General features: G+C 38.0%; 1 protein-coding gene across 1 annotated transcript in view; it reads left to right on the top strand.

Annotated features, from left to right (window-relative positions):
- The window catches only part of LOC143398295 (uncharacterized), a 326,595-nt gene that overhangs the window by 13,609 nt on the left and 299,364 nt on the right, over positions 1–13,622 (top strand). The window contains 1 exon segment of the mRNA XM_077109254.1: positions 426–740. Coding sequence (XP_076965369.1) covers positions 426–740 — 315 coding nt within the window.

Below are 13,622 nucleotides of genomic sequence, written 5' to 3'. Positions count from 1 at the left end.
ATTCACCTTTAAAATATTCTCAACTTCATGTTGTTTGAAAAGCCCCTGCCTCAAAAGATAACCTACTCCCAAGTTCCAGGATCAGGAAGTGACATATCTGAGACTTCAGTTTTTTGCCACTTCATTGTCCATACCCCCTTTCCCAGGGTCTGTCAGATATTTATTCAGTCATCTTTTCCTCCCTCCCCTGAAGAGGCCCACTTGAGTGTTCCTGCCTGTTCATTTTCCACTACACCATTGTCATAGAAATAGAAAGAGACATATAAGTTATCAAAACAGGTAAAAGGGATAAAAGTTTTGTATTTCCACCCAGTGGGCATTTTATCAGCAGAGTTAGCAGTGAGCACTCACTACGTAGGGGTAAAGGAAAACAACACTAAGGGTTAAATACTCACTGTGTCTTGTTTTCCTTCTCTTGGTTTCAGAGTTCCTTGCCCTCAGGTTGGTGAGCGAGGACCAGGAGTGTGCTGGGTGGCTGGAGGTTTTCTACAACAACACCTGGGGCAGTGTCTGCCACAGCCCCATGGAAGCTGTGACCTTGTCTGTGATCTGCAGACAGCTTGGCTGTGGGGACACTGGGAGTCTCAACTCTTCTGTTCCTCTAAGGGAAGGTTCTAGACCCCGTTGGGTGGATGGAATCCAGTGTAGGAAAACGGACACCTCTCTCTGGCAGTGTCCTTCTGACCCCTGGAAACAGAGATCTTGCTCTGCAAAGGAGGAAGTTTATATCATGTGTTCAGGTGACTTACTCCCTATTCCTGTGTTCTCACTCTGTAGGTTGTTAGAAAAATTTCATACTTTCAAACCAAGAGAATGAGTTCAAATAAATCTATGAGGTACAAATTTGAGTGGAGATTATTTTAGCTTCAATTTACAATCTTGTTTCAATGATGGAATTAAGTAACCCTGTTCTGACAGCCATTTATGAGGAAAATGCCATGGATATTAAATTGAGCATGAACTTACCCTCTGAGAAACTATATAAGCAAATGGCTAATGCCGTCTTAGCCTATAATAATTACTCTGTGTTTCCTTGTTACAGTCAGGAATTTGACCTCAAATATATAAATCACTTCCTGTCAGTGTTACATCTTTGTTTTTTGGGTTTTTTTTTTTGTTGTTGTTGTTGTTTTTCCACATGTAATGAAAGTTAAACCTCTCAGCAAACTATTCTTATGTATTATGGTGGTCATTTAATCCAGATGTGAAAACTAAGGTTAGGAGTAAGCACTTCATTCACCCCATACACTCAAGAGAGTGAGGGACAACTTGAGGTATCCAGTACTAGTGGGTTATCTTTGAGCCCATGGTCTTTTACTATGAAATCCATCTACATCAGTCAGACAAACTCTCAATTAAGATTGTTAATGATAAGTAATTGAGTGAATTGCATGTAGAAACTTAATTCTAGTCATGAGGAGGAGAGACAAGAATAATATCCTCTCCCTGTCCTCATGAAGTTTACCCTCCAGCATGACGACACACACCAGCCATAAAAGTGAGAGTCATGAAGAAGTGGAAGGTGCTGTGGGAAATGGGTAATTTGAGGAAAATAGAAAACATATTTAGGTCAAGACCTAAAGGAGTAGTAAATGCCCAATGAAGGAAGTAATTAGAGCATTTGGTCAGTGTAAATACTGAGGTTTGAGAAGCCTGGTGACCTTGAGGTACTGTCAAAATTCCATCATGAGCAGATTAGGAAGAAGCTGGGGAGAGTGATGCCTGATTATCTGGATGGATAAGAAGAGTTCAACTCCTCTCCATGGAATGGCCCCAATACCAATTCCTTTGAAAAGCTCTCTCTTAATCTTCTCGTCTGCCACATTATGGGGAATTGCTGTGAGATGAGGATCCTGTCTCCCCTTCTTTTCTTTATTTTTATTAAATTATTTGTTTATTCTAATTGTTATACATGATGGCAGAATGCAATTTATTTCATATTACACTTATAGATCACAAATACCCAAGTAACTGATGGTATATATAGTATTTTCACACCAGTTGTGTCTTCATACATGTACTTAGGATAATGATGTCTAACTCATTCCACCATCATTTCTATCTCCTTCCCCCTTTATTTCCCCTCCCTTCCCTTTGCCCTATCTAATGTTCCTCCATTCCTCCCATGCTTCCCCCATCTCCATTATGAGTCAGCATCTTCATATCAAAGAAAACTTTCCGGCCTTTGGTGTTTTGGGATTGGCTTGATTCACTTAGCATTATGTTCTCCAGCTTTATCCATTTCCCCTTATTTTCTTCTTCAATTCATCTCCTCACAGTCCCTGTGGCCTTGCTTTATACTATCTCCTCTGAGCCTTCATCCATATGCTACTGCAAACAAACCACTTCATCCCTCTTCCAGAAAACATTCTATGGGGCCTGTTGAAAAATGGAGGCTATTGTCTTCCAATTTCTTAAGATCTATAATGTGTGTTTCATTTTCATGTTCTGATAAAAAAAAAACTGGCTGTCCTCTGAAAATAATGATATTCTTATCATTTCAATGCTCTTTGCATCCCTTTCATCAGGATATTTCTGAGGCAAATCTTAGAATAAAACTATTTCTGCTTTCCTTTGTCATTTTCAACAATTTATTTTCCTTTCTCAGCATGTCCACTTACTTGAAATTTGCCCCATGAGGTGGCACCAGCTACCACTTCAATTTGTGTCACTCTTTAGCCTGGTAGCTCCCCCGCCAATCCAGGAACACTGCAGTACTAGGCTAACTAGGCTCCTTTGTCTCCTATTCCTGGTGCTGCCAGAATCATTGAACACACTGAGATAACATCCTGACCTCCATTCCTGATTTTCTTCCTTTGAAGCACTCCACTTACATTCCATCTCCCTGTATGGCCATAATATTGACCATCACTACCTGTCCATCTTGAGATCTTCTTTGCATTGTTCCTTCTCTGTTGCCTCTTCTCCTTATGGCACATATTCATGATGCTCCTTTTCCAGTTATTTTATCCTCCTGCAGATCCCAAATGTTCTCCCTTATCAGTTTCTCAGTTTTCCACTATCCTCATGATTGCACATGTTCTTCTTACCCTGATTAGACAACATAATGCCCTATTATAATCCTCCTCCTTCAAGTACACTCAAATACCTGGTCTCTTCTTTATCTGTCAAGTTTGATGATATCATTCCACTTATAGCATTCTCAACAAGAATGGTTGAGACAACTACCTAACTTTTCCGTACCTGCACAAGACTAGTCAAGTACTGCTGTATCATGGAGAATTACTCTATCTTGTTATAATGTGAAATTATCCTGCTAGTCTCTTCGAATTTGTGATCCAATCTCTGATGGATCCTCCACACTGGCCCCATATTGTAGTGTGCTTCTCTCACATGTGCTCTTGCCTGCTCTCTAACATGACATTTTACAAATTCCCTGATCTCCTCCTCATTGCTATTTAAACCACATCATACACATAAATGATGATCTTCCCTCAAACTTCACTGGAAATAGAAACTTAGCTGTCTATCTTTTTTGTTTTCTCCTCATGGTCACTCTAATTTACTGATTATTATTCTGTATTAGAGTCTTGCAACTTCTTTGTTTAATATCTAAATTTTAGACTCTCTATTCTTCCTTAGCTCTTTTCCTTCCCTTATCTCATTGGAGTCCATGGCCTTTGATGATATCATTCCACTGACAGCTCCATACCTCCATACCTGGTCTCTGCCCTTAAATTCAAACTCATATATTTCATTACTAATGGAACCTCACTTGAATATATAATGGACAACTCAAATTTAGTTTTCAAAGTAGAGCATTTTATTCCAACCCTTCAAGCCCTGCCTCTACCTTTTCTCCCTGTTCTATTCCCCATCCATTTATTGCCACTGTTGTTGCTCACTTATTCTCAGTCTACATTCACATCTCCATTTCACTCTCCCTCCAGTTCCAATGTAGTAGCAAGTTCTATGCCTGTACCAGAAACCATGTCCTAATTCCTTATACTCTTTCCTTCCCACCCTCATCTTAGTTCAGGAAAGATTACTTGTTGCTTGAACTCTTCCAACAATCTTCAGTGGTCTTTGTCTTCCATAACATATTGTCTATTTAATGCTGGAAATATGCTCATTTGATTACCAAGTCAATAAATGTGTTGCCGTGTCACAGGTGAGCTGCCTTTAGAAGTGACACTGGCAAATTTCTCTGTAGCTCCCAAATGCAGAAACAACTGGAAACCATGTATTATCAGTTTGTAATTACCATAATTTGCAGAAATGCTAGAGAAGAGTGAACAGATTGTTGTTCTCAAACTTTGAAGAACTTCCCCATGGAAGAGGGAGGAGACTGTGAGCCACTTCATGGGTCAAGGATGTGACTCATGGGCGAAGATTACTACTGGTTGTGTTTGGGTTCACTCTAAGTTTAAGTAATTCTAAAGACCCTCACCATGGGAGGAACCCAAGGGAATGAGTAATGTTGTCTCTCTGGGCAAAGAGCACTGGAGGCATAAAGGGATGTCCACCCCACCTTCTCTTATGCTGTGTTATATTTTTTGCTCTCTTCACAGAATTGGCCACATATTTGACACTAGGGGATTTATGTTCTTCCCTCTAGTTTAATTTTGGTGTAGAGTTAAACAATATCTTTTCTATTACACTGAATTACCAAAACCTTAATTACTCATTGAAATCAAGGAAGACAAATTAAAATATAAAAGATACATTAGAGACATTGCATAACCACTTGTCTTTTCATATTATCCTGATGTACATAGGATTAATGGACTGGTAGTTATTATTTTCCCAATCCTTCATTTTCATGGAATTCTATCTAAACTCATATAGTGATAAAAATATTTATCTTTTTTAAAAACATTTATCTTGTGTCTTTTTATTTGGTTTTACAATGCTATGATTGTATCATACTTACTATTGTTACATTGGCTTTCTTAACAATATATTATGGATGTGCTTCAAGTAGAGCTCACTCTTTTGTAAAACAACTCCATAATTTTACATTCTTAAGAGATTTGTATTACACTTGCAAATCAGTTGGCTATTTATTTAAAATTATTTTCTATTTATTCCTTGTACAAACAATATTGTAACAAATGTCCTTGCACATGTAACACTACATACTAGTAGGTTGTTACTACAAGATTCCTGCCAATGGTTGCAAGATCACAGGATATCTATTTTTTGAACAGATGTTGTCATATTACTTTGTGGGAGCAATTTTTGCCATTTGATATTTCATATCTTGATAGAAAAACACTGTTTTTTTATAACTTGAGCATTAAACTAAAATCAAAGAACAAAAAGAAGCTAAAAAGTCAAAAAGGAACAAAGCCCACAAACCTATGCTAGAAACAACCTGAAATCCAAGGAGGATGAGATGATAAATGATGGTAAACATTTTAAAAGCAAATGCTTACTCTTTTCCTCCCTTTCATCACCTTATTTTTTTTCCTTTTTCCCCATAGAGTCTGAAGTATTAATAAATAATAAGATAAGGTACAATAGACTCCACATATTGAGACATCCAATCCTGAAGTGAGCAACCATCCACGACAGGTCCTGCCCTCATTTCTAGAGATGTTCTCAGTATAGTGTAGGAAGTTGACAGAATAATGGGGATAATGAATATTCATGATGGTATCTAAGGACAAGTATCATGTATGTTTTCTCATTGTTACTTTGCATTTGTATATATTCTTTAATTTTGTTTTACTTGGCTCCATGTTACCTCTATGTCCTTTCATGTATTAATTTTCCTCATGCAAATGTTTTTATCTTTTCATGCAAATGTTTTTTATTTTATCAGCTAACTATTGTCTACTTATTCACTTTTCTCTGAATTCTGCTTCTTCATTTATGTAAAAAAATTTAATTTATCTAAAGGAATAGTTTCAATTAATTTAAATGAATACTGTCAATGTTTATAATTTTATTTATAATTTTATAAGAGATATTGAGTACAATTTATTTTGGGGATTACTCAGTACTTATGTTTTAAATACCTAACATTTATTACCACAAATCACTGACATTAACTTACATTTCTTTTATTACCTTTTGGATTAGCAGGAATTAAAAATTAAAATTTTCAGCATATTTTACTCATCTATTTATTTAATCAATCAATATTTATCAAGCCACTGTTCATAGCATTCATAGAAAGTCACCCATATATACTTCTAATGAATGCATTCAGCATGCCAGGCATTGTCCTGTTCACAGGAACAGAGGAAATGAGGCAAGGCCTTTTTCTATAGGAGTTATCCTTCTGGGTTATATGTGTTTGTGTGTGTTTGAGTGTACACACATAAGCATGTGCATGATCATGTTTTTGTTTTTTTTTCACATAGTAGGCATAGTAAAAACAGGTAAATTGAAAAAATAATTTCAGCTACTGATAGGAATATGGTCCAGGGAATGTCGCAGTAACCCAGTCTAATAGACTACTTCTGAAGCACCTTATCTCCACATGTCACCTGAACTGAGCCCAGGACCTTAGAGAGCCTTGTTTGGGGGCAGGATCTCCATAGCTGTCGCTTACCCATGCTTCCCCACTGTTTTGCTCCTACAGGAAACAGACCCAAGAGCTGTCCAGCCACTGCTCCCTGCACAGGTACCTCCTCCCCTCTCACCTTCCCCATGGCTTCCAGGGGCTCCTTTCCTCCCACCAGGGAGTAAGAGGAGGTGCTGCTGCCTTTTCAGACAAAGAGAAGCTTCGACTCAGGGGAGGAGACAGTGAGTGCTCAGGGCGAGTGGAGGTTTGGCATGAAGGCGCCTGGGGCACTGTGTGTGATGACTCCTGGAGCCTGGCAGAGGCTGAGGTGGTGTGTCAGCAGCTGGGCTGTGGCTCTGCCCTGGAAGCCCCAGGGGAGGCTGCGTTTGGCCCTGGAAATGGAGGCATCTGGCTGGATGAGGTGCAGTGCAGGGGCAGGGAGCCCTCCCTGTGGGCCTGTGCTGCAGCACCCTGGGGACAGAGTGACTGCAAGCATGAGGAGGACGCTGGTGTGAGGTGCTCTGGTGAGTAGCAGGACAGGAGAGGGGGCCAGGGTTGAAGGAGTGTGTTTGCATCCAGAGGGCTTCCAAGGCTGCTTTGCTTCCCTATGCATTGGCTCTGGAAGGCTGTGCCCAATCTCTTGGCTTCTGGGACAGAACTATGTGTCAGTGGTGGTTGGAGGGACCCAGCGACATTCCCAGACCAACACAGTACAGTGATTAAATTTTTCTTCTCTTCTCCCCAGGTGAAAGGACAACAACTCACCCCACCAGAAGAAGTAAGTGGTTCTTTTGCTCTGAACCAGGTAATGGAGGGGATAAGCAGATTTTTAGTGTTCTGCACTATGGAGTCTACACAGCTCTGGTCATATTACAGTAGCCCTGATGATCAGGTGTTAGAAGAAGACATCATTTGTGTTAAATTGAAGCAGTCAGAGAGCTCCAAAGCCTCACCCACATTAACTTTATTTTTTTTTTAGTTTTATTGATTTTATTTTTTTTAAATACATGACATGAAAATCATTTCAATTCTTATTACACATACCACAATTTTTCATATCTTTGTATATAGAGTGTGTTCAAGCCAATTCATGCATTTATACATGTACTCTGTTCTCTTTTTTTGCATTACAATTCTTACTACACATATATACCACAATTTTTTATATCTCTGTTTGTATATAAAGTATGTTGACTCCCAATTCAAGTCTTCATAGATGTACTTTGGATAATGATGTCCATCACATTCCACCAGACTCAGAAGACAGTTAACACAGCTCAGAGCAGGATCTAGGGTGGTAATATCCTCAGACATGATATATAATGTCTGAACTAGGGACATCATGGTCCTGAGGACTCAAGTGATGACCAGGATAATTGGGTTTTACTGAGCTTATGGTCCTCTCTAAAGACTCATGGCCCTTTTTCTTCTTCAGGCACCAGTTCAGCCTCAGTCCCTGTCCCTGGCATCTTCTCCTTACCTGGGATCCTCTGCATGGTCCTGGGAGCCCTTCTCTTTCTTGTTCTCATTATCTTGGGAACTCAACTGTTCAGATGGAGAGCACAGCGCCAAGGTGGGACTTGGGAATGCTATGACCTGAAAGTATGCACAGATAATATTGGACCAATTGTGGCTTTTTTTAAGAACACATTTTAGTCTTGTTCTCATTATTTGAAAAACTGCCTTCTCTACCATTGACTTGGAGACTTAAAAGACATGAATTCATCCTGGGTTAAAAAATGAAGTCCACAAATATGATTTCTTATGTGGAGGTGCTAGTGGAGACTGGGTTTAAGATCCAGGATTAAAGATCCAGGTGGGCATAAATCTAGTTGTATCCCAGTGGATTACAATACTAAAGAATGGGACCCTGGAAGCCCAGAGAAATGTCTCCAAAAGTGTTCATTGGAGAAGATTTTGTCTGTTGGCAATGGAAAGACTTCTAGAAGCAATGTCTAAACTCATTCTGCTTCTCATAGCCTTATCCACTTTTGAAGATGCTGTTGATGAGGTCCTGTACCAGGAGATAGATTACCCCATAAATCCAGAGAAGGAGAGCCTGCTGAACAGCCCAGGTGTGTTCCATAGCCTCCTTTCTTTGCATGAGTTTGCATCAGTGTGGGATTATTCAGTAAACAAAGACCACATGACTAACCCAAGCACACATGGCAAATTTTGTAGCTCTCTATTACTGAAATAAAATGCTTGAGATAATCAAAATAAAAAGAAGAAAGTTTTATTTTCCTTCACATTTTCAGATGTTTTACTCCATGATAACCTGGCCCTGTTGCCTTTGGCCTGTGCAAGGCAGCCTATCATGCTGGGAACATGTGGTGGAGCAAAGATGTTCACCTCACAGTGACCAGAAAAATTAATAGAAAGAGGAAGAGATTGGCATCCTGTAATCCTTTTCAAGAGCATGCACCCAACAACTTAATTCCTCCCGCTAGTTCCCACACCTTAAAGGTTCTACCTTTTCCAATACCTCCAACCTGAGGACCAACCATTTAGAACAAGATCTTTTAGGAATATTCCTTGACCACTAAAACAATTATCAGCACCTTCTAGGCCAGGAGCTCTAAGCCCTCTCTCTACAAGTATGAAGCTTCAAAATTTCTTCTGAATCATGACATTGTACCTCCTAATGTGTTTATCTATGATGTTTTCTTCCTACTAGGAGTCCTGTCTGATGACGGCTCAGCAACTAAGCTACCCTATTACACAGGGGACAGTGAGGAGAATAGAGACTCTGAATCTGCTCCAGGTAGTAGAGACAAGTCTTCCCCTGGATGGTGGGGGTGAGGAACAGGTTATCATCTGAGAAGAACTTTGTTGATTAGGATGGGAAGGATCTCTTCCTTCAGGTTCACAACTACTTTTTCTCTCCACCCAGTCTGTCATCTCAGAAAGGGAAAGATGAAATTCTAATCTGTTGGTTTTCATAGCTACTTCTGTATGGTCACAGACACACCTCAAATATATCATTATAAAATCCAAGGCCATAACTTTAAAAAGAACATTGAACCTAATCATCTAAAAAATTCCATGGTAAAAGAGAACATTGGGAAATATGGATTTGACCCTGAAAAACAGGGATATAGGAGCCATTTTGTGGTTTATGTGCACAACAAGACCAAAAAAAATCTATGAATTTCATAATCCATAGAACACAAGGAGTGTGTGGTGCCTGTACTTATCAATCACTGGGAGCCTTTTTCTACAAAGGTTCTAAGAAAAGAGGACATGCTGGGCCTTCCCCAATGGTATAAATGGAGAGTTCCTAGGGTGGGCCATGTCCAGGAGTGCTCTTTAAAATTGAATCTTAAGGACAGCAGAGCACTAAAGAATGTTGAAACTCATACCTCCTGGGATTCAAATTCATAGAATCGCCTATCTGTTGGAGAGAGAAACCCAAACTTCTCTTCTGTGTCTTCATTTCCTCAGAGGCCATATGAACAGCCTGGGTTCTCCTTAATCCTGATGAAGTAACCCTCAGTCACTGATATACACTTATTTTTTCAACCCTCTACCACATGCCTCAAACTCATAGCCATAACATTTATCAAAGTTTTGTAGCATGGTATTTAGTAAAACATTACTTACTTAATATATTGAAATATTTTGAGGATTTATATGATTTCTAAGAATACAAAAATCAAATGTATGCCTATGGGACAGCCTTGGAATATGGTGCCTATATTTCTCAGCTATTAGAATCTCTGCATTAGAAGAGACTGAAGACATCACCTAGACTAAGAAATATCTTGCTTTTATTCCTTATTCCCTGTTTTCAGAACCTGGAGGACAGCATGCAGTTGCCACAAGCAGTGGTTATGATGATGTTGAAGAGTTACCTGTTCCTGAAATTCCTTCTTCCTTTGGAATGAAGGAGAAGAATGTTTTCCCTGAAGAGGGAGATGATACCAGGTGTTCTCAGACAGGGAAGTGGATAACTATGTCTCCAGTAGGCTTGCATTATTGTCATGGTAAAGATGTATTTGGACATGTCAATGATCAGTTTTCCTTTACTACAAGAATCTAAGTAGCCTTGTAAACCAAGATGATGTCATCTCTTCCCTTTTTCTGTTTATGGAAGCTGTTTTATTTCTTCTGAAAGGAGGTACATATTGTGCCCTCTGTCAGCACACACTGCCCATGGGATGGAGACATGTCTGTATGAGCTGCAGAGACTTTGGGGCTTTGTTCCAATTTTCACACAGTAAACCAAGACCCATGTTTGAACAAGAAGTATGGTGGTCGTTAAACTTGTGAGAAGTATTTGGAGGGCATTTTTATTAGTACATTATAATTATTCATAATAGTGACATGAATCTTGACATATTCATAAATACATATAACATAATACACTCAATTTAAATATCCAGTGCTTCCCCTTTCCTTCCTCCTTCCCCCTGATTACCTTCCTTTTATCAACAGGTCAGTCTTCTATGTATTTATTGTTTTTGTAGTTAGAGCATTACATTCATACATAAAAGTAGAATTCATTGTGATATATTCAAGTACACAGAGAGCAAAATATGGAGAATTTGAGACTCCCTCCCCATTTCTCCCCTTCATGCCTCCCTTCCACCCCCTTATAAGCCACTGTTTTTACTTCTATTTTCATAATATCCCCTCTTTTATTACTTACTTCTATGTAGCTTCTGCATATGAGAGAAAAGTTTCAACTCTTATCATCCTGAGACTGGCTTATTTCACTTAGCATGATTTTCTCCACTTTTCTTCCCCTCTCCCTTCTTCTGCTCCCCTTTCTCTACTTATCTAATTTCTGTTATAGTTTTGTAATCAATCAGTGATATATATATATAATTATGCACATGCACACATACACATATACTTCACCATGGTATATTTATGTATAATATACTTTGGTTGATTTTATTCCACAATTCCTCCTTTTCTTCATCCTTCCTCCCTTTGCATCAATCTCCTTACTCTATTTCACTGATCTCTCTTTTTTTTTTTTCATGAGTCATTTTCATTCTGGAGTTCCACCCACTTTTTCCCCTTCAAGTTTTATTTTGCTCCAACTTCTTCATATAAGAGAGGAAATTCAATTTTTGACTTTGTAAGTTTGGTATATTTCCCTTAGTATGATGTTCCCCGGTTCCATCCATTTATATGCAAATGCCATAATATGATTCTCCTTTCTGGCTGAGTAGAATTCTGTTGTGCATATTTCCCACATTCTCTATATCCATTTGTCAGTTGACAGGCCTGCAGGCTGTTTCCATAACTTGGTTATTGTAAATTGTGCTTTCATCAACACTTATATGCCAATATCACTCCAGGATGCTTCATTTAGTTCTTTGGATAAAACCAAGGAGTGAGTTAGTCATGAAATTGTTTCAGTCTTTGTCTTTCGAGAAATCTTTATACTGTTTTTCAAAGTGGCTGTGCTAATTTTCAGTGCCACCAAAAATGAATGAGTACTTTTCCCCACATCCACTCCAGCATTTATTATTATGTATATTCTTTTTTTAAAATTTTTTTTATAACTTTATTTTATTTACTTATATTTTTGCTGAGGATTGAACCCAGGGCCTTGCACATGTGAGGCAAGCACTCTACTGCTGAGCCATAACCCCAGTCCTTATATGTATATTCTTGATGATTGCCATTCTAACAGGGGCCAGATGATATAAAAATGTAGTTTGATCTGCATTCCCTTGATTGGTATAGATGTTAAGCAGCTTTTCATATATTTCTTAGTCATTTGTATTACTTCTTTTGAGAAATACCTGTTTAGCTTTACTACTTGTTTACTAATTAGATTAATTGTTTTCTAGGTGTTAACTTTTTGAGATCTTTACATATTCTGAATATTAATTTTTTGTCAAAAGAACAGCTGGCAAAAATTTTTCTTCCATTTTATAGGTTCTCTCTTCATTCTCTTGTTTCCTTTGCTGTGCAGAATTATTTTAATTTAATACAATCCCACTCGTTGATTCTTAGTTTTGCTTCTTGATCCTTAGGGTTCTTGATAAGGTGCCTATGTCAATATGTTGGGATAATGAATCTATTTTCTTTTGTCAGTCACAAAATTTCTAGTCTAGATGCCTAGGTCTTTGATCCATTTTAGTTGACCTTTGTGCAGGCTGAGAGATAAGGAACCTGTTTCATTCTACATACATATATCTACTTTTCCAAGCACCATTAAAAAAACAGGATTTTTTCTCCAACATATGTTTTTTGTTCCTTTGTCAAGTATTGAATGAAAATATCTCTTTGGGCTTGTTCTGTGTTTTCTATTCTATTGCGATGGACTTCATGTCTGTTTTGATGTCAGTACCATGCTGTTTTTGTTACCACAACTCTCTCCTTAGCCAAACTAACCAAAAGAGAGAGAAGACCCAAATCAACAAAATTAGAGATGAAAGAAAGTGATATCTTCACAAACATGTCAGAAGTCCAGAGGCACATTAGGAACTATTTTGAAAATAGTTTTAACTATAAAATCTAGAAGATATTAACCAATTTCTAGGTAGAAATCAAATCAACAAAATATAGAAAACGTAAACAGACTAATATCAAGCTATGATCCTGAAGCAGCAATTAGAAGTCCTCCAACAAAAAGAAGTCCTATCAAATTATTAGGAAAGAAATTATACCCATCTTTCTCAAATTATTCCATTCAATATAAAAGGAGGAAATACTTCCAAATTTATTCTATAAAGCTAGTATTACTCTTTTACCAAAAAAAGACAAAGACACATCAAGAAAGAAAAACTACAGACCAATGTCCCTGAGTAACACAGACACAAAAATCTTCAATAAAATATTATTAAAGCACATTCAAAGACACTTTAACAAGATAGTACAGAATGAAAAAGTGGGTTTCATGTGAGTGAGATGCAAGGGTAGTTCAACATATGGAAATCAATAAGTTTAATTCACCAAAAATACATCTAAGAATAAGAATCACATGATCAGTTCAATATATGCAGTAAAAATGATAAATTTTAGCACCTATTCCTGTTAAAACTTCTGAAAAAATTAGGGATAGAAAGAACTTACCTCAACATTATAAAGGCTCTGTATAACAAATGCAAAGCAAATTTCCTATCAAATGAAGAAAAACTAAAAACATTTTCTCTGAAATCAGGAATGAGAAAAGGATGTTCAC

This window comes from Callospermophilus lateralis, chromosome 4, assembly GCF_048772815.1.
Source record: "Callospermophilus lateralis isolate mCalLat2 chromosome 4, mCalLat2.hap1, whole genome shotgun sequence".
NCBI lineage: Eukaryota > Metazoa > Chordata > Mammalia > Rodentia > Sciuridae > Callospermophilus > Callospermophilus lateralis.
This window is presented reverse-complemented; position numbering and strand designations above follow the sequence as displayed.